We start from the raw sequence: 20,350 nt of genomic DNA, 5'->3' as shown, positions 1-20,350 counted from the left end.
TAATCACGTGCATGTTTTCATTGAAACAGCAATGAGTGGACTTATCAGCTTAATCACTGCAGTTACACTATGTTGCAGGTAGGTCTAAGTGTTTGTATGCCTTATAGATTAAAAGTACGTTTGCTGGCGTGGCTCGGAGTCTGAGTGTTCCTTCCAAATTCAAACTGTTCCTACCAAATTTCCTGATTGTTCCTACAAACACTTGAAAGGGGTTGGCATCTGTGCAGGCAGGTCGCTGACCTGTGGGAATCAGGAAGGGAGCAGACCACAGACTGAACCACCGGCTGACAGTGAACGGTCCACTCTGGGGGTGAAAGCAGAGGACGTCACTCACTGTTGGAGCATAGGTCTGGGACCTTCTGTATCTGACTACGATGGAAGGATGGAGGAAGGTGTGGGGAGGCTGTGCTTGCAGAGTTCTGTCCCCAGACAGGTGTTCAGAGAGTCTTCCGCAGGTGGCGATGGTGCTCATCTGAAGAAAGCCTGTCAGAGACAGGTGCCTGAGTATGAAACTGAGCAGGTGAGAGGGGAGGGGACAGGGGTGCACAACGGCCATGTTAGGTGTGGCGGTGGGTCTGAAAGAGGTCTGTCGCAAAACGGAGAAGAGTGCTCTTGGCAGGGGAATCTACGTCATGGAGAAGGGTGTATCAGAGAAAACAGGCATCTGCAGCAAATAAGAAAGCCGGAAACACCGCACTGGGCAGAAACATTTGACATGAAGGGCGTATACACGCAACTCCTGCCCACAAAAAGAATACTGTACGTAGGAGAAGAGTGTTCTTGCTCTGGGAACGGCTGCGTCAGACAGGTGGGCAACAGTGAGGCAGCAGCACATGGACATTGTTCACACCTGGAGAACTCGTACCCAGCACAGGTGTCTTGGATTCAGAGAGAAGAAAGGAGACAGGAAGTGTGTTACCTGGAAAACCACCAGCACCCCCACAGTCACGTGTCTGCTGGAGGCGCGGTGCACACACAGGAAGAGTACATCTACCAGGCGTCAAGCAGGGAGACGTCAGAAACCAGATGGGGGTGCTCTGTCATCAAGAGCACGTTCCTGCGAGAAACGTCCCGTTCAGAGACACCACCACACGGGACTGAAAACCGCGCACACCTGAACAGCGGCTTCCTGAAAGTACAGCCCTACAGGGAAGGAGCATGGTGGGGGGACCGGGAGGAGGAGGGTGTTGTGCGGGAGGGTGGCCATTTGGGGCAGGGGATGGAGGAGGGGCGTGGGGGAGGGCGTGGGGAGCAGGAGCAGGTGCCCCAGATGTCCCCTGTGGAGATGAGGGTGAAGCAGACAGGTGTGGAGGTCCCCTGCATCTTCATCACCAACTTCCTCAGGTCCACCACAGAGGTAACCTTTTGTTTTCTTTTCGTTTTTTTTTCTTTTCTTTTTTTCCTCCTTGCATGAAAGTGAGGGTGAGTGAGTGAGTGCTCACGCACGTGTATGTGTCAGTGTGTGTGTGTGCATCAAAGGTTATGTTTTCTTGTATTGAAACAATATTTTCATCATTAACTCACTCCATACTGGGCAATTTATGAACGCACATTCCTCTTTATACCAGGCATTTATATAATTTTTAAGAAATGAATCAGTAAAAATAACGACAAAAGACAGGTTTATGAAATTTGGACATATGATTGTTGAGACCTTGAATGAATAGAGCACATGGTTACAAAGCTCTTGCATTTAAGTTTATTTGCAGCAGGAGGTAAAACAAGATCTATTTTCATGATGCAAAACTTGAGGGCGAAAGAAATTGAAAACAAGTGAAGTCTACACTGTTCATGAAAAAAGAAGTGTTTTTTCCACAATCCCATTAGTGTGAATAATGAAATGAATAAGAGCCTCTTCGAGCCACAAGTGGTACGTTGCATGGAGTGAGTGAACATTTCCATTTTGCACATTTCACATATTATCACTGCAGAACAATTTCACCATTAACACATGAATCGCAGTGCACTTCAGTGACAGTTGTCAGGGTGTAATTTCTATTTCATGACACATAAAGGAGAAAAGAAAAGAGAAAAGAAAAAAAAAGAAAAGATTTAATCACCACAGAGGTAAGTTGTGCAATGGTGCATGGTGTATTGGACTGTGTTGTCTTGGTTTCATTTTTCTTTCTTTCTTTTTTTCCTTGCAAAGAATTTTCTTTTGTTCGTCACAACCAACATGATACAGTCCTCATTCAACACATCTTTTCTTCCATTCATAAAAGGCCCTTTTCTGCCCAGTCAGTGAAACGCACTTGACATTCATTATGAAACGAGAAACAGTTGACATTCAGCTCCACCAATAATGTGAATAAAAGATTACTACTGTGCACACAAGTTGTATGGACTAACAGTCACCAGTAAGACATTACTATCTCACACCCATAGGTCTTAAAAACATAAATCTGAACCTCCGTGAATATTTAAGTGTATATTCCACGTTGCACAGATACAATATGTTATCGTTTAGAATCTGAACACTGGTACAAGATACAATGTGTTATCGTTTTGAATCTGGACACTGGCAGAAGATACAATGTGTTATTGATTAAAATCTTTACGCTGACCAGTACAAGATACAATGTTTTATCATTAAGAATCTTAACATTCGTACAAGATACAGTGTGTTATTGTTCAGAATCTGAACACTGTTTTCAGATACAATATGTGATTGTGTAAAATCTGAACACTGGTACAATATTCTTCTTCTTCTGCGTTCGTGGGCTGCAACTCCCATGTTCACTTTTGTGCACACGAGTGGGCTTTTATGTGTATGACCGTTTTGACCCCGCCATATAGGCAGCCATACTCCGCTTTCGGGGGTGGTACAATATTCAATATGTAATTGTTTAGTATTGGAACACTGGTATGAGATACAACGTGCTCTTTTTTTCTTTTTTTTTTTTTTTTTTTTACTGATCTTGACCCACAGGTGAGAGATAAAATGTGTCATTAATTGTGACCTCAAGAGAATCTCAATGAAGGCAATAGATACAATGTGTTAATGTTCAGAATCTTGACCTCCAGGTGTGAGATACAATGTGTTAGTGTGTACAATCTATAGGAACAGCTGTCCCAGTTGTTTGCTGACTACAATCCCATCACAGTCTGCTTGATGGAATGCACTTCTAAAGAGTGAGTCATGTCTGTTCCTCTTTCTCTCCTCCTTTCATTTTTCTGGTTGTTTTTTTCTGCGTTTATTGGCTGCAAACTTCCATGTTTACTTGTATCAACGAGTGGGCTGTTTCATGTATAATTGTTTTTTTTATCCTGCTGCATTGGTAGCCATACTTTGTTTTCCGGGATGTGCATTTCTGTGAATGTACTTATTTCTATTACGCACTTAACACTGGCATGAGTTATGGGATCTTTATCAAGTGTGTTTGATCTTCTGCATGTGTGTGCACATGAAGGGAATATCTGTGTGTGTGTGTGTGTGTGTGTGTGTACAGAATGGTTTAGGCCTACACAGAGAGACGTGTTTGTGTGTACAGAATGGTTTAGGCCTACACAGAGTGATGTGTTTGTGTGTACAGAATGGTTTAGGCCTACACAGAGTGTTGTGTGTGTGTGTGTATGTACAGAATGGTTTAGGCCTACACAGAGTGACATGTGTGTGTGCAGAATGGTTTAGGCCTACACAGTGATGTATGTGTGTACAGAATGGTTTAGGCCTACACAGAGTGACGTGTGTGTGTGTACAGAATGGTTTAGGCCTACACAGAGGGACGTGTTTGTGTGTACAGAATGGTTTAGGCCTACACAGAGTGATGTGTGTGTGTGTACAGAATGGTTTAGGCCTACACAGAGTGATGTGTGTGTGTGTGTACAGAATGGTTTAGGCCTACACAGAGTGATGTGTGTGTGTGTGTGTACAGAATGGTTTAGGCCTACACAGAGTGATGTGTGTGTGTGTACAGAATGGTTTAGGCCTACACAGAGTGATGTGTGTGTGTACAGAATGGTTTGGGCCTACACAGAGTGATGTGTGTGTGTGTACAGAATGGTTTAGGCCTACACAGAGTGATGTGTGTGTGTGTGTGTGTACAGAATGGTTTAGGCCTACACAGAGTGATGTGTGTGTGTGTACAGAATGGTTTAGGCCTACACAGAGTGATGTGTGTGTGTGTACAGAATGGTTTAGGCCTACACAGAGTGATGTGTGTGTGTGTGCAGAATGGTTTAGGTCTACACAGAGTGACATAATTATGTGTACAGAATGGTTTAGGCCTACACAGAGTGACGTGTGTGTGTGTACAGAATGGTTTAGGCCTACACAGAGTGACTTGTTTGTGTGTACAGAATGGTTTAGGCCTGCACAGGGTGACTTGTTTGTGTGTACAGAATGGTTTAGGCCTACACAGTGATGTATGTGTGTGTACAGAATGGTTTAGGCCTACACAGAGTGACGTGTGTGTGTGTACAGAATGGTTTAGGCCTACACAGAGGGACGTGTTTGTGTGTGCAGAATGGTTTAGGCCTACACAGAGTGACATAATTATGTGTACAGAATGGTTTAGGCCTACACAGAGTGACGTGTTTGTGTGTACAGAATGGTGAAGGCCCACATGGAGCTGCCCGATGTGGAGAGTGTGCGGAGGGCTGTGGGCGAGATGAACCAGAGGAAGGTGTGTGGGCTGAGGATGAAGGTGGACGTGCCGTACTTCCTGCCCAGCCTGAGAGCACAGGTTCTGGGGGTCAACCCTGTGGGCCCGAATCATGTGAAGCACCTCAACGTCACTGGTGAGAGTCTGGCAACGGTGGATTCTCCCAGAGCGGGATGCCGGGGATCCTTTCAGCTTCAGCTTCTAAAGGAGGCGTCACCGCATGCAGATAAATCCATCTACACTGCACCACATCTGCTTGGTAGGTGCCTGACCAGTAGCGTGACCCAGCATGCTAAGGCCTCGAGTGCGTGTATATATTTTTGTGTGCCTATCAGAGTGGATTTCTTCTCCTGATTTTTGCCAGAGAACAACACTTGTGTTGCTATGGGTTCTTCTTCTTCTGCGTTCACTTGTATGCACACGAGTGGGCTTTTACGTGTATGACCGTTTTTACCCCGCCATGTAGGCAGCCATACTCCGTTTTCGGGGGTGTGCATGCTGGGTATGTTCTTGTTTCCATAACCCACCGAACGCTGACATGGATTACAGGATCTTTAACGCGCGTATTTGATCTTCTGCTTGCATATACACACGAAGGGGGTTCAGGCACTAGCAGGTCTGCACATATGTTGACCTGGGAGATCGGAAAAATCTCCACCGTTTACCCACCAGGCGCCGTCACCGTGATTCGAACCCGGGACCCTCAGATTGAAAGTCCAACGCTTTAACCACTCGGCTATTGCGCCCGTCACTATGGGTTCTTTTTCAGTACACCAAGTGTGTGTCGCTCATGGGACCTCAGTTGATCGTCCCTTGTGGACGCTGTATTGGCAGATAAGCATCTTGATCATTCTACCGCCTGCCTCTTTCAGTATAAACAGTACCCGACCTTCTGGAAATTTTGTGCTGGAGAAATTTCCTCTTTTCTATCGTTCTCTTAGTTTCCGGATTTTTTTCTTCTTTTTTTTCTTTTTTTTTCCTTTCTGTCATGTTTTTTTCTTTCTTATTTTCTGTGTTGCTGGTTCATTCACGTAGGTTTTTTTTTCAAGAAAGCCTTGGATATGTTTCCATCTGTTTTGGACTTGATAACTGGGCGTTCTTTTTTTTATTTTTTTTTTTTTTTTATGTATGATTGCATTCAGATCAGTTGTTTTCGTTTTCTTTTCATCTTGTGCTAAAAAATTTAACTGAATTGTCAACATCAGAGGCATCTCCTTGTTTTATTAAGCTCCTGAATGTGACTGTGCTTTTAGCCCAGTTTTACTTACGCTTAATTTTCTTTCCCAGGTGTTTTGTTCTTTCAGGTAGATTTTTTCAGACAGGGTTTATATTTCTTCAGCAGGGTTTTTATTTTTTCAGGTAGTTGTTTTTTTGGGGGGGTGGGAGGGATGGTTGGCTTTTCTTTTTTCTTTTTTTTTCTTTTTTTTATTTAGGGCAGGGTTTTTTTGGCTTTTTTTCTGGCAGTTTTTTTTTTTTTAATTCCAGTCAGGTTATTTGTTTTTCAAGGCAGGTTTCTGTTTTTCAGACAAGTTATTTCTTTTTTTCAGGCAGGTTATTTGTTTGTTGTTGTTTTTTCAGGCAGAATATTGGTTGTTTTTTAGACAGGTTTTTTTGTTTTTTCAAGCAGGTTTTGGGATGGGGTTTTTTTTTTAGGATGGTTTTATGTTTTTAAGGCAGTTTTTTTTTTGGTTTTTGGTTTTTTCAGGCAGGCTGTTATATTTTTTTCAAGGAGGGTGATTTTTTGTTGTTTTTTTGTCAGGTGTGCTTCAGGACTTGGCAGAGCAGCGTGTGAGGGTGAGGGAACTGCTGCAGACTGCAGAGCTCCCTGTGTTCTGTGGTGACGAGGTGGAGGTGGTGGTGACCCACGTGGTCAGCGACAGTCTGTTCATGGGGACGCCTGTCTGTGAGGTGAGTCACTGTGTGTGTGTGCGGTGAGTCGCTGTGTGTGTGTGTGTGAGGTGATTCACTGTGTGTGTGTGTGAGGTGATTCACTGTGTGTGTGTGAGGTGATTCACTGTGTGTGTGTGAGGTGAGTCGCTGTGTGTGTGTGAGGTGAGTCGCTGTGTGTGTGTGTGTGAGGTGATTCACTGTGTGTGTGTGAGGTGATTCACTGTGTGTGTGTGAGGTGATTCACTGTGTGTGAGGTGATTCACTGTGTGTGAGGTGAGTCGCTGTGTGTGCGCGTGTGTGTGTGAGGTGATTCACTGTGTGTGTGTGAGGTGATTCACTGTGTGTGTGTGAGGTGAGTTGCTGTGTGTGTGTGAGGTGATTCACTGTGTGTGTGTGTGTGTGAGGTGAGTCGCTGTGTGTGTGTGTGAGGTGAGTCGCTGTGTGTGTGTGAGGTGATTCACTGTGTGTGTGTGTGTGTGAGGTGATTCACTGTGTGTGTGTGTGTGTGAGGTGAGTCGCTGTGTGTGTGTGTGTGTGAGGTGATTCACTGTGTGTGTGTGTGTGTGTGAGGTGAGTCGCTGTGTGTGTGTGAGGTGATTGACTGTGTGTGTGTGAGGTGAGTCGCTGTGTGTGTGTGAGGTGATTGACTGTGTGTGTGAGAGGTGAGTTGCTGTGTGTGTGTGAGGTGATTGACTGTGTGTGTGAGAGGTGAGTCGCTGTGTGTGTGTGTGTGAGGTGAGTCGCTGTGTGTGTGTGAGGTGAGTCACTGTGTGTGTGTGAGGTGAGTCGCTGTGTGTGTGTGTGTGAGGTGATTCGTTGTGTGTGTGTGAGGTGAGTCGCTGTGTGTGTGTGAGGTGAGTTGCTGTGTGTGTGTGAGGTGAGTTGCTGTGTGTGTGAGGTGAGTCGCTGTGTGTGTGAGGTGAGTTGCTGTGTGTGTGTGAGGTGAGTCGCTGTGTGTGTGTGTGTGTGGTGAGTCGCTGTGTGTGTGTGAGGTGAGTCGCTGTGTGTGTGTGAGGTGAGTCGCTGTGTGTGTGTGAGGTGAGTTGCTGTGTGTGTGAGGTGAGTCGCTGTGTGTGTGTGAGGTGAGTCGCTGTGTGTGTGTGAGGTGAGTTGCTGTGTGTGTGAGGTGAGTCGCTGTGTGTGTGAGGTGAGTCGCTGTGTGTGTGTGAGGTGAGTTGCTGTGTGTGTGTGAGGTGAGTTGCTGTGTGTGTGTGAGGTGAGTCGTTGTGTGTGTGTGTGAGGTGAGTCGCTGTGTGTGTGTGAGATGATTCGCTGTGTGTGTGTGAGGTGAGTCACTCTGTACGCCAGTCTGTTCATGGGGCTGTCTGTGCGTGAGGTGAGTTGCTGTGTGTGTGTGGTGAGTCACTGTCTGTGTGTGAGGTGAGTTTCTCTGTGTGTTTCATGGGGCTGTCTGTGTGTTGAGTAACTCTGTAAATCAGTGACACTCTGTTCATGGGGCTGTCTCTGTGTGAAGTGAGTCGCTCTGTAAGACAGTCTGTTCATAGGACTGCCTGTGTGTGAAGTGAGTCGCTCTGTACCTCAGAGACAGTCTGTTCATGGGGCTGCCTGTGTGTGAAGTGAGTCACTGTGTATGCTCTGTTCATGGGGCTGTCTGTGTGTGTGAAGTGAGTCGCTCTGTACATCAGCGACAGTCTGTTCATGGGGCTGTCTGTGTGTGAAGTGAGGGGCTGTCTGTGTGTGTGAAGTGAGTCGCTCTGTACATCAGCGACAGTCTGTTCATGGAATTGCCTGTGTGTGTGAGGTGAGTCGCTCTGTACCTCAGCGAGTCTCTTCATGGGGCTGTCTGTGTGTGAGGTGAGTCGCTATGTATGACAGTCTGTTCATGGGGCTGTCTGTGTGTGAAGTGAGTTGCTCTGTATGACAGTCTGTTCATGGGGCTGCCTGTGCGTTAGGTGAGTCACTGTCTGTGTGTGAGGTGAGTTTCTCTCTGTGTGTGAGGTGAGTCGCTCTGTATGACAGTCTGTTCATGGGGCTGCCTGTGTGTGAAGTGAGACGCTCTGTACCTCAGCGAGTCTGTTCATGGGGCTGTCTGTGTGTGTGAAGTGAGTCCCTGTGTACATCAGTGACAGTCTGTTCATGGGGCTTCTTCTGCTGGAAGTGAGTGGCTCTGTGCATCATCTGAATAACCATAAGCATGATAATGAGAAGAAGAAAAGGGAAAAGATTTGAGCAGTGTACCCCATACCAAGACTGGTGTGGGCAGACTCATGACAGTGTGTACTGAAACGCAAAATAAAAGTCATTTTTTAATGCACAGATCATGTGGAGTGATGGCCTAGAGGTAACACGTCCGCCTAGGAAGCGAGAGAATCTGAGCGCGCTGGTTCGAATCATGGCTCAGCCGCCAATATTTTCTCCCCCTCCACTAGACCTTGAGTGGTGGTCTGGACGCTAGTCATCTCGATGAGACGATAAACCGAGGTCCCGAGTGCAGCATGCACTTAGCGCACGTAAAAGAACCCACGGCAACAAAAGGATTGTTCCTGGCAAAATTCTGCAGAAAAATCCACTTTGATAGGAAAAACAAATAAAACTGCATGCAGGAAAAAATACGAAAAAAATGGGTGGCGGTGTAGTGTAGCAATGCGCTCTCCCTGGGGAGAGCAGCCCTGAATTTCACACAGAGAAATCTGTTGTGATAAAAAAATTAAAAAAATCCAAATAAAGAGATTCAGCTCACACACAAAAATAAAATAGATAAGTACTTGACTATGAAACGAAAAAGTCACAGATCCTTGTGACTCATGACAGTGTACTACGAAACGCAAAGTAAACGTGAATTATTTAGACGCACAGATCATAAACAGATTGAACTTACAAAAAAAATAAAATAAATAAATAAAGTGGATTACTGCTTCACTGTGAAACGAAAGAGTCTGTGAGATGCTTGAACTGTTCTGTGCACAGGATGTTTTGGAGAGACTGCAGGAAGTGTGTGAAGAGATGAGTGCCGCTGCAGAAAACCTGCCCCCTGTGCCTGTTGCCCTCCGTCAGGACTTTGAGGGTCCATGTATCGTGCGGCGGAGAGCGGACCACAAGTGGCACAGGTATTTTGGCAGACACACACACACACACACACACACACACACATACGCACACACATACGCATGCACGCACGCATGTGTGCATGTACGCACACACACATACGGGGGCACGCACACACACACACACACACACACACACACACACACACACACACACACACACATACTTTGAGGGTCTGTGTATTGTGCAGCGGAAAGCGGACCACAAGTGGCACAGTTTTTTTGGCAGACATGCACACGCACACACACATACGCATGCACACACATGCATGCACACATGTGCATGTACGCACACACTTGTGCGGGGGCATGTACACACACACACACACATACTTTGAGGGTCTGTGTATTGTGCAGCAGAAAGCGGACCACAAGTGGCACAGTTTTTTTGGCAGACATGCACACGCACACACACACATATGCTTGCACGCACACACATGCACACCCGCACACACACGCATGGGCGTGTGCACACACACTCACTTTGAGGGTCCATGTATTGTGCAGCGGAAAGCGGACCACAAGTGGCACTGGTTTTTTGGCAGACTCACACACACGCGCATGCATGCATGCACACACACTCATACTTACACACACACATGCACAAACAGACATGCGTGCACACACACACACACACACACTCACTCACACTGACACACACACACACACACACACACACACACTCTCTCTCTCTCTCTCTCTCTCTCTCTCTCTCTCTCTCTCTCTCTCACTCACTCACTCACTCACTCACTCACACTCACACTGTGGCTGTGATTACTGTCGTCATGATGTCCAGTGTTCTTGTGTGGACGTGAGCAAAAAAATGACTTGCAGACATATCTGCCGCATCATCAAACTCACTCACAAACACACACATACCTGAGCATGCACACACTCACAGGTACTCACAAACAAGGCGCTCACACTGTGCCACACTCTCACATGCATTCACATGCTCTCGATCCCATTTTTCAGAACAGATCCAGAGGTTAACAGAAGAGTTTAACGGAATTAGATAAGAACACACTGAAGAGAGATAGGAGACACACTTACATCTTCTTCTTCTGCGTTCACTCATATGCACACGAGTGGGCTTTTACGTGTATGACCATTTTTACCCCGCCATGTAGGCAGCCATACTCCGTTTTCGGGTTGTGCATGCTGGGTATGTTCTTGTTTCCATAACCCACCGAACGCTGACATGGATTACAGGATCTTTAACGTGCGTATTTGATCTTCTGCTTGCATATACACACGAAGGGGGTTCAGGCACTAGCAGGTCTGCACATGTGTTGACTTGGGAGATCGTAAAAATCTCCACCCTTTACCCACCAGGCACCGTCACCGTGATTTGAACCCGGGACCCTCAGATTGACAGTCCAATGCTTTAACCACTCGGCTATTGCGCCCGTCACTTACATTCTTTTCTCTAAAACCTCTCTTCTTCTTTTTTTTCCTTTTCTCTTTTGGCTATTATTTGTATTTGTATTTCTTTTTATTTCAACAGATTTCTCTGTGTGAAATCCGGGCTGCTCTCCCCCAAGGAGAGCGCATCGCTACACTACAGCGCCACCCTTTTTTTTTTCTTTTTTTTTTCCTGCGTGTAGTTTTATTTGTTTTTCCTATCAAAGTGGATTTTTCTACAGAATTTCGACAGGAACAACCCTTTTGTTGCTGTGGGTTCTTTTACGTGCGCTACGTGCATGCTGCACACAGGACCTCGGTTTATCATCTCATCGGAATGATGAAGAATGACTATCTGCAAGAAATTATAAGGGAATGTGGAGGTTGATTATTATAACTTTATATTAGGGTGTTTTTGATTGAATTTGTTATGTATATGAATATGTATAAGCATATAATGCCGTGAGCGTGACTGTTAACTGATACTTTGTTGTTGTTGTTTTTGTTTAGTCGCCTTTGAAACATAACTCCAGGAACTGGTTATCAACTTCCAGGTTAAAGAGAGGGCAGAAAAATAAATTATTTATCATATGTTCTTCCTTCTCCACTCATTATTCCCTGTCATTTCCGCATGTGTATGTGGTGTGTGTGTGTGTGTGTGTGCGCACAAGCACTTACATATATATCCAGATTTGTCTGGAAACTGTGTTTGAATTGGATTTCTGATTCATGTATGTACTGTTTATGTAATATCAACCCCCCAGCCCCTCTCTCCACTATTCCTTGTGACCCAGTAAACTTGGTAATAAAGGCATGTTCTGTTCTGTTCTGTTCTATTTTATTCTGTTGTTTCTGTTCTGTTCTATTTCATTCTGTTCTATTTTTTTCTATACTGTTCTTTCTATTCTGTTCTTTCAGTTCTGTTCTATTCTTTCCTTTCTGTTCTGTTCTGTTCTATTCCATTCTGTTCTGTTCTATTTTATTATTTCTATTCCATTCTGTTCTGTTCTTTCTGTTCTGTTCTGTTTTTTTTCTATTCAATTCTGTGTTATTCTATCCTATCCTATTATGTAATTGTATTCTGTTCTGTTCCATTTTATTCTTTCTGTTCTGTTCTGTTGCATTCTATTCCGTTCTGTTCTGTTCTGTTCCATCGTATTCTTTCTGTTCTGTTCTGTTCTTTCCATTCTGTTCTTTCTATTCCATTCTATTCTGTTCGGTTCTATTCCATTCTATTCTTTCTATTCTGTTCTATTCTGTTCTATTCCATTCCATTCCATTCACACTGTGTTGTGTCCACACGTGGTGCAGAGCCTGCCTGTGGCGGGGACAGGCCCACACCAGGCCGGGGGGAGGAGCCTACCTGTTGGACGTGGGCGTGACCCAGCAGGTGGACTGGGCGTGCGTCCGTCGCTATGATGACCCCAAGCTGTGGGGGCTGCCCCCCCTCGCCCTGCCCTTCAGCCTCACAGGTCAGTTTGTTTGTTCGTTGGATCGTCTTTTTCTGTTGTTTGAAATAGAGAAATGAATAAAGTACAACGACAGTTCATCATGTATATCCCAGTACTAAGCGTGGATAGTATTTTTGTCTCTTTCAGACCCAGTTGTGAACCTGAAAAACCGACTTCACTCACGGATCACCTTGATGGTCACTGCCTATGACCAGGTGAGTTCTTATTGTTATTGATGCTTATATAGCGCCTGTCTTCGGTCAGGAACCATGCTTTATGGGCTTTACAAACATAGAGTGATTTGCACACCAGGCTGACTGACAGCTGCCTTTAGATGCGCATCATTCTTTTCCTGCGTCGGTCCGTCAGGCTTTGAGTCGCGCGCACATATCCACATGTTATGTTAGAATGAATTATTCTTGAGAATTTTTGCCTCGTGTAACCCTTTTTGTCGCTGTGGGTTCCTTGCCATGTGCTTAAGTGCATGCACAGGTTTGTCATCTCGATCGAATGACTAGCGTCCAGACCACCACAGAGTGTAGTGGAGGGGGAGAAAATAGTGGCAAGTGTAGGATTCGATCTTGGGCTGTCAGATTTTCAAGACTGTGATATTACCGTTGTTTTCATTTGTGTTGTGATAGTTATAGTCATGCAGCAAAACAATGCCAAATGAACATGCTTAATAACCAAAAAAAAAAAAAGCGTAAGACGAGACAGAGCGTAAACCTGACAAGATAGTGTGGAGAGCCTTGGCCAAAGGAATGATTCAGCGCTTGTAGCTTTTAGAGGCGTTTGATTGGCTAAGAGCGGACCGGGCAAGACGGGTTGTCTTTTCACTGTTAGCTGCATGAAATTTGGCCAAGCAGAGCAAACCGATAGGCCTAGTTTGCATCAGTTTGACATGGTAAGTATATGTATCACCAAACATGGAGTATAATACAAACTCCTCCTTTTTTTTAGTATTGTTCTTATTATTTTCAATTGTGAGCTGCACACGGGACCTTGATTTATCACCTCATCTGATTGACTAGACGCCCAGTGTTATTTTCCAGTCGAACTTTGGAGACCGGGCAAGACAAGGATTCGAACTTGTCACAGAGGGAAGACGAAAATCTCCATGTGGCGATGATTTTTCAGCATTGTGTGATCAGGAGCAAGGGAGATTTCTTTCTTTCTGCACTCGCAGGCAGCAACTCCCACAGTTTCTTGCAGCTTCACATGCTGTACCTGTGCCACCATTGTTACCTCGCAGTACAGTGCAAACATCTTACTCTGATGTCAGGGGTGTACATGCCGGGCATTTCCACGGTTCCATGACCTACTGAACACTTGACATGGAATATCAGATCTGTAATTTGCTCCCCCTTTTTTTTCATCTTTTATGTATGTACATACTCAAAATGGGTTCAGGCACTAATAGGTCTGCATATATTTTGACCTGGGAGATCGGAAAAAATCAAGACTGCTGTTGTCATGTTGTGATATGTGGAATTTTTATTCTGTATCTCTGACAGAAAGGGAAGCAGTTAGGATTTCTAGTGTTGTTAACCCATTGACTGCTGCTTACAAGTATGCTGGTCAGTGAAGGGCTGTCACCTCACTGAGATGGGACATCTTACAGGTCAGGATGTCAGTGAAGGGCTGTCACCTCACTGAGATAGACAGAGCTTACAGGTCAGGATGTCAGTGAAGGGCTGTCACCTCACAGATAAGACAGAGCTTACAGGTCAGGATGTCAGTGAAGGGCTGTCACCCCATTGAGATAGACAGAGCTTACAGGTCAGGATGTCAGTGAAGGGCTGTCACCTCACTGAGATATGACAGCTTACAGGTCAGGATGTCAGTGAAGGGCTGTCACCTCACTGAGATGAGACAGAGCTTACAGGTCAGGATGTCAGTGAAGGGCTGTCACCTCACTGAGATAAGACAGAGCGTACAGGTCAGGATGTCACTGAAGGGCTGTCACCTCACTGAGTTAAGACAGAGCTTTCAGGTCAGGATGTCACTGAAAGGCTGCCACCTCACACATAAAACAGAGCTTTCAGGTCAGGATGTCAGTGAAGGGCTGTCACCTCACTGAGATCAGATAGAGCGTACAGGTCAGGATGTCAGTGAAAGGCTATCACCTCACTGAAATAAGACAGAGTGTACAGGTCAGGATGTCACTGAAGGGCTGTCACCTCACTGAGATAAGACAGAGCGTACAGGTCAGGATGTCACTGAAGGGCTGTCACCTCACTGAGTTAAGACAGAGCTTTCAGGTCAGGATGTTAGTGAAAGGCTGTCACCTCACTGAGATAGACAGAGCTTACAGGTCAGGATGTCAGTGAAGGGCTGTCACCTCACTGAGATAAGACAGAGCTTACGGGTCAGGATGTCATTGAAGGACTGTCACCTCACTGAGATAAGACAGAGCGTACAGGTCAGGATGTCAGTGAAGGGCTGTCACCTCACTGAGATAAGACAGAGCTTACAGATCAGGACATCAGTGAAGGGCTGTCACCTCACTGAGTTAAGACAGAGCTTTCAGGTCAGGATGTCAGTGAAGGGCTGTACCTCACTGAATTAAGACAGAGCTTTCAGGTCAGGATGTCAGTGAAAGGCTGTCACCTCACAGATAAGGCAGAGCTTAGAGGTCAGGTTGTCTGTGAAGGGCTGTCACCTTGCAGATAAGACAGACAGGGTTCAAATTTAGTGGGTGCCTGGGTGCAAAATGCTTTGAAAAGTTGGCTCACTAAAAAATTGATTGAGGCGAAATAAAATTGATCAAAAGACACACCAAGAAAGCAAGCTCGAACGCGGTCGATCGAATTGTAAAGTGTCATCTGCTGCAGTTTGCTTCGCGGAGCAGCATCTTTGGGCGTACACGATCAGATGTTGACGTTCATGGCGCGTTAGCAACGAATGATGTTTCCCATCTTCGATGTTAAAAGTAAGACTCCCGAAACAGAGACGAAAGTAAGGCTCCCGAAACAGAGATGAAAGAAAAGCTCCCGAAACAGAGACGAAAGCTCAGGATGACAAAAATGAATAAACTGCAGGAGTACAAATCAAAGCGCCAGCGCATGCACAATGAAGCCGCCTGACAGAAAGACTTTCCGTAGCACACCATTGAAACAAAGGAAGATTTTATTTCATTTTATTATGCTGGCACCCAAAACCACAATTGGGCTGTCAAATGTTTTGTCCAGAGTGCCCGACTGGCACTCAAAAAAAAAAGTTAAATTCGAACACTGACAGAGCTTAAGGGTCAGGACATCAGTCAACATTCTTTATTCGGACTTTAACCTCTTGGGTTAGCTCTACTTTCTGATCATCAAAATCAATGACACATTTGACAAGTGCACACTCAGCAAGTAGTGACCGCACTTGCAACACATGCCACACCAATCTCATTTCACAGAGGCTCAGCAGTGAAAGGGTTAATGTGGGTGTATGCATTTTGTGTCTGTGCCTGGAGCATTTCTGTGTGTGTGTGTTTTATTTTTTCTCTTCTGTTGTCAGGACGGAATAGTGACGGCCAAAGCTGTTTCACTTGTCAGCCACTGGAAGGAGTTGCTGAACTTGGACACGGTCATTCTGTGCTGATGGGCTCACGCATGTACACACACACATGCACACACACACACACACACACACACACACACACACATGCAGAGGACAGGTCGCAGTTCTGTTGATGCTTCCCCTCCACAGTGAATCACTTGACATGATGGAACCTCCTCCACAGTGAATCACTTGACATGATGGAACCTGAGGCAGTCCACCAGCCTCCCTTGGATTAAAAAAAAAAATTTTTTATTTCATTTTATAGTTTTTAGCATCTCATTTTAGCAGAAGAAAAGAAATAATTCAAATTACATGAATAATGAGCATCTTATGAAGTTTTCTTTTTTTTTCCAAGTTATAAATCTTGTCTTCTCTTTTATTTTATTTTATCTTATTTTTATTTTTAACCTATTTTTTTTCTCACTCCACCTTGGAGTGAATTTTGGCAGGTGACTTCATTTGGGGAAGGTGAAAGTGGTGGAAGGAGAAGGTTGGGCCCACTGATCTAAAAATACACGGATAGCTCGTTGGCCATGAAAGCTGAAGCCAACTGGACACTATATTGTTTCTCGTATCTGGCCGTCAGTCCTTTGACAAGTCGTCTGCTAACTGGTGGTAGTTTCTGAACTGTAACCCGTGTATCTTCGATGCAGTCGTGTTTTGCTTCCCCCACGACATGCCAAATGTTGTGTCTTGATTGAAATCTGCCAAAGGGTTATCTACCAAAGTTGTTACAGGAAAACAGTGCAGTGACGCATGGCGCAAACTTGCAGTGGAGACACACACACAGGAATGTCAGCTTAACTAACACCGCGAGCAAGTGAAAGCTTGCTGTGAAGTCAGCTGAGCGCTCAGCTACACATATGAAGTCACCACTTCGCACTATACTGACAATAGAAGCAAAATGGCTGATTGAACACTTCCGCTGGCTTCAGTTAGCAAAGGGGCTCAAAGAAGGCATGAGCTGTCCATGTATTTTCAGATTAGTGGGTGGGCCTCACCTTTCTATGCCAAACTATAGACACTGTGGATGTGAATTCACTGCCCTGATGACTGTAAAAGCGGAAGGGACCTTTAACCTTAATCTTTGACCTTATCTGGAACATGAATGATTGCAACATCTTGGTGTTTTCAGACATTGTAAACTTGCTTGATTTCAGCCCAGATATTTTTTACTTGCCATGAATTGCAGAAACTGAAAAGAGATTTTGGTGCAACATATTTTTCAGGCAACCACTTTTTTTTTCTTTTTTCTTTTTTTTTTTTAGATGGTCATTCCATGATGATCTTAAACTGATCTGGTCTCCCTGTTCTGATATGGTGCATTGTTCGCTGATGAGAAACTGACATCCAGTGCCATTGGGCTGCCCAGTTCGGTCTGTCTTTTGTGATCGTTGCAGTTATTTTGGGCTTATGAAACTAACGACTTGTATATGTCTGGCAAAATGTGTTTTATTTGGGCTTATGAAAATAATGATATGTATATGTCTGGCAAATTTGTGATTATTTCATTTAGGTTTATGAAACAAATGACATGTATGTCTCTGCAAAAATGTGATTGTTGCATTTGGGCCTATGAAACTAATGACACATATATATGTCTGGCAAATTCGTGATTGTTTCATTTAAATTGGATTAAACTAATGACATGTATGTGTCTGGCAAAAATGAGATTGTTGCATTTGGGTTAATGAAACTGATGAATTTCATGTATGTCAGGAAATTTGTGATATATTTCTCTCTGTGAAACATACAACATTCCCAAAGTGTTAACCTTGATGATTCTTCTCTGGTGGTTCTCTCCATGTGTGAAAACATTTTCAAATCTCAGGAAACAATTTTCACAGAAGATATTTCTGTCCATAAATGGCTATGAGTTACTTATACATTAATGTTTTTCATAAAGTCTTGTTTAATTTTGTGAGTCTGTTTTGAGATAGTAGATTTTTCACTATTAGAACCAAGTCAATTTGAGAATGTGGAGGAAATTCATCACTAACACACACACACACACACACACACACACACACACACACCACAACACAACACAACACAACACAACACAATGAACAACCACCTCCACCACCTTGGGGAAAAAAGCGCTGAAAACGCATTGTTGATCAACAACTTGTTTTTCTAACTTCTACATAAAATACTTCTTCTTCTTCTTCTGCATTCGTGGGCTGCAACTCCCACGTTCACTCGTATGCACACGAGCGGGCTTTTATGTGTATGACCGTTTTTACCCCGCCATGTAGGCAGCCATACTCCGTTTTCGGGGGTCATAAAATACATATCATGCTGAAATGTGCATCCAGAAGCAAAATCCCTATCCGTAAACTGGTGTCCTGTGAAATAAACATGTTGCCATGTATTTTGATTATCTGCATGGGTATACAAACAATAGGAAGTACCACCTTGACATGCCTAAGAGTGTATTGGCCTTGGAGCTGATGTGAAAAATATATCCAAAGAATCAACAGGTCTCCCCCCACACCCCCGCCCCCCGCCCCCCTCCAACCCCTTTCTAAACAGATCGTCAGTGACAGAATCAAGAAAGAATTCCTATGTTTGATATCTTGTTTTATAATTTGGATATCTTTAGCTTTGAGTCATTTACTTTTTAGTTTTGGGGAGGACGTGGGTAGAAAGATTTAAATGGCCAAAGTGACCAGTTTTTTGTTGTTGTGAAATGTTTTATGCATGTCTTTGTGTCTGTTGCTTACAGGCAAGCAACATGTGTGTGTGTGTGTGTTCCAAAAATGTTGATGTTGGTTGGTGTGTGTGTCTGTCGTTATGTGCTTGTGTAGATGTATTATGATTATGTTTTGTTTTGTTCATACACAGTGATGTGAAGTTGATGATTAGGATTTCTTTAGGCATCACCTAGGGAGTGCAGTGACCAAATCGGTTAGGCACTAGACTTTTGACCCAGTGTTCACCCTCTGCTCAGAGAAGTGATGGCCTAGAGGTAACGCATCCGCCTAGGAAGCAAGAGAATCTGAGCGTGCTGGTTCGAATCACGGCTCAGCTGCCGATATTTTCTCCCCCTCCACTAGACCTTGAGTGGTGGTCTGGATGCTAGTCATTCGGATGAGACAATAAACTGAAGTCCTGTGTGCAGCATGCACTTAGCGCACGTAAAAGAACCCATGGCACCAAAAGGGTTGTTCCTGGCAAAATACTGTAGAAAAATCCACTTCGATAGGAAAAACAAATAAAACTGCACGCAGGAAAAAATGCCAAAAAAATGGGTGGTGCTGTAGTGTAGCGACACGCTTTCCCTGGGGAGAGCAGCCTGAATTTCACGCAGACAAATCTGTTGTGACCATAAAAATAAAAAAAAAAGAAGAAGAAAAAAGGCCTTGTTTGAGCATGGTGTGGTGTGTCCTTGGGAGAGGCCCTTTACTCTGATTTTCCAGACTCCACCCAGGTGTGAATGGGTACCTTACATTGTGGGAGGTGGATGGGGGTTCAAGCAGCAAAAGAGAGGACTGGAGCCAGTTGCATTGCTCGGACGGAAGAGCCTGGTATGGTCATAACCTGCTACTAACTGTGTGTGTGTAGTATGGAACTGACCAGTGGCGTAGTTCAGTCAACATAGGCATTTGGTCGCGTGTAACTGTCAAAAAGTTATGTTTTTTCTTTCTCCAATCACTGACACTCACCCTCTCCATTTTCGATTTTGTACTCGTTATCTTTTCCACATTCTGTTCTCTCTCTCTCTCTCTCTCTCTCTCTCTCTCTCTCTCTCTCTCTCTCTGTCTGTCTCTCTCTCTCTTCCTTTCTTAGTCCCCCTTTTGTTTTGTTTTGTTCTTTTAGTTGTTTTATTTCTTTTTGGAAATGACAAGTCTTCATGTCATCTGTCATAATGATTTATTTTAGAAATTGTTGGGGTTTTTTGTCACCTTTTCCTTTTGTGACATGTATATCTGGTTTACAATGGCAATGGGCTGTGCTTTTTTTTTCTTTTTTTTTTTTTTTTTTTTTGCTTTAATTTTTGTGAAAATTTACAAGAAGAAAAGCTTGAATTTTTGTTTTTGTTTTTTGTTGTTTTTTTACCATTCCAAGTGTTTGATGATGATGTTCATGTCAAAGCACACACCCAGCTTTGAGAAACTATGCCATTTCTTCATGTAAAAAAACAAAAAACCCGGTCATACACGTAAAATGTTACATGTCTGTCTGAGCGTGTATGTGTACGTGCCTGAAATCTGACTGAATGACACAGGAAACGAATGATGAGCGCCCAGTGGCAGCCGTCAGTTGGCTCTACCGAGGTAGGCAGCCAGTTGTGTAAATGACCCGGTGTTTCTAAAGCGCTTTGAGCTTGGTCTCCGACTGCGGATAGGTGCTATATAAGTATCCACATCGATCAATCAGTCAA

The 20,350-nt window shown here is 44.3% G+C and overlaps 1 protein-coding gene across 2 annotated transcripts; it reads left to right on the top strand.

Moving 5' to 3' along the window:
* Positions 1–1,246: 1,246 nt before the first annotated feature.
* Positions 1,247–16,163, top strand: LOC143282353 (uncharacterized). 2 transcript variants are annotated; one of them, XM_076587963.1, is made up of 8 exons: positions 1,261–1,357; positions 3,062–3,132; positions 4,550–4,863; positions 6,364–6,512; positions 9,423–9,562; positions 12,275–12,435; positions 12,562–12,629; positions 15,919–16,163. In XM_076587963.1, exons 1-8 carry the CDS (start codon positions 1,271–1,273, stop codon positions 16,000–16,002), a joined length of 1,074 nt encoding a protein of 357 aa, XP_076444078.1. In that variant the 5' UTR covers positions 1,261–1,270; the 3' UTR covers positions 16,003–16,163. The 2 variants fall into 2 exon arrangements, with proteins under 2 accessions (XP_076444079.1, XP_076444078.1); XM_076587964.1 differs by lacking the exon at positions 3,062–3,132 and having other exon boundaries at positions 1,247–1,357.
* The last annotated feature ends 4,187 nt before the right edge of the window (positions 16,164–20,350 follow it).

This window comes from Babylonia areolata, chromosome 5 (assembly GCF_041734735.1).
Source record: "Babylonia areolata isolate BAREFJ2019XMU chromosome 5, ASM4173473v1, whole genome shotgun sequence".
NCBI lineage: Eukaryota > Metazoa > Mollusca > Gastropoda > Neogastropoda > Buccinidae > Babylonia > Babylonia areolata.
The sequence above is the reverse complement of the archived record's forward strand: the minus strand, read 5'-3'. Positions and strand labels throughout refer to the sequence as shown.

Bases quoted from the DNA above. Each gene is read 5' to 3' on its own strand.
- LOC143282353 (XM_076587963.1), top strand. From the start codon at position 1,271: ATGTCCCCTGTGGAGATGAGGGTGAAGCAGACAGGTGTGGAGGTCCCC. The intron at 1,358-3,061 runs GTAACCTTTTGT...TACAATCTATAG, and splicing joins TCCTCAGGTCCACCACAGAG to GAACAGCTGTCCCAGTTGTT. The intron at 6,513-9,422 runs GTGAGTCACTGT...TTCTGTGCACAG, and splicing joins TGGGGACGCCTGTCTGTGAG to GATGTTTTGGAGAGACTGCA.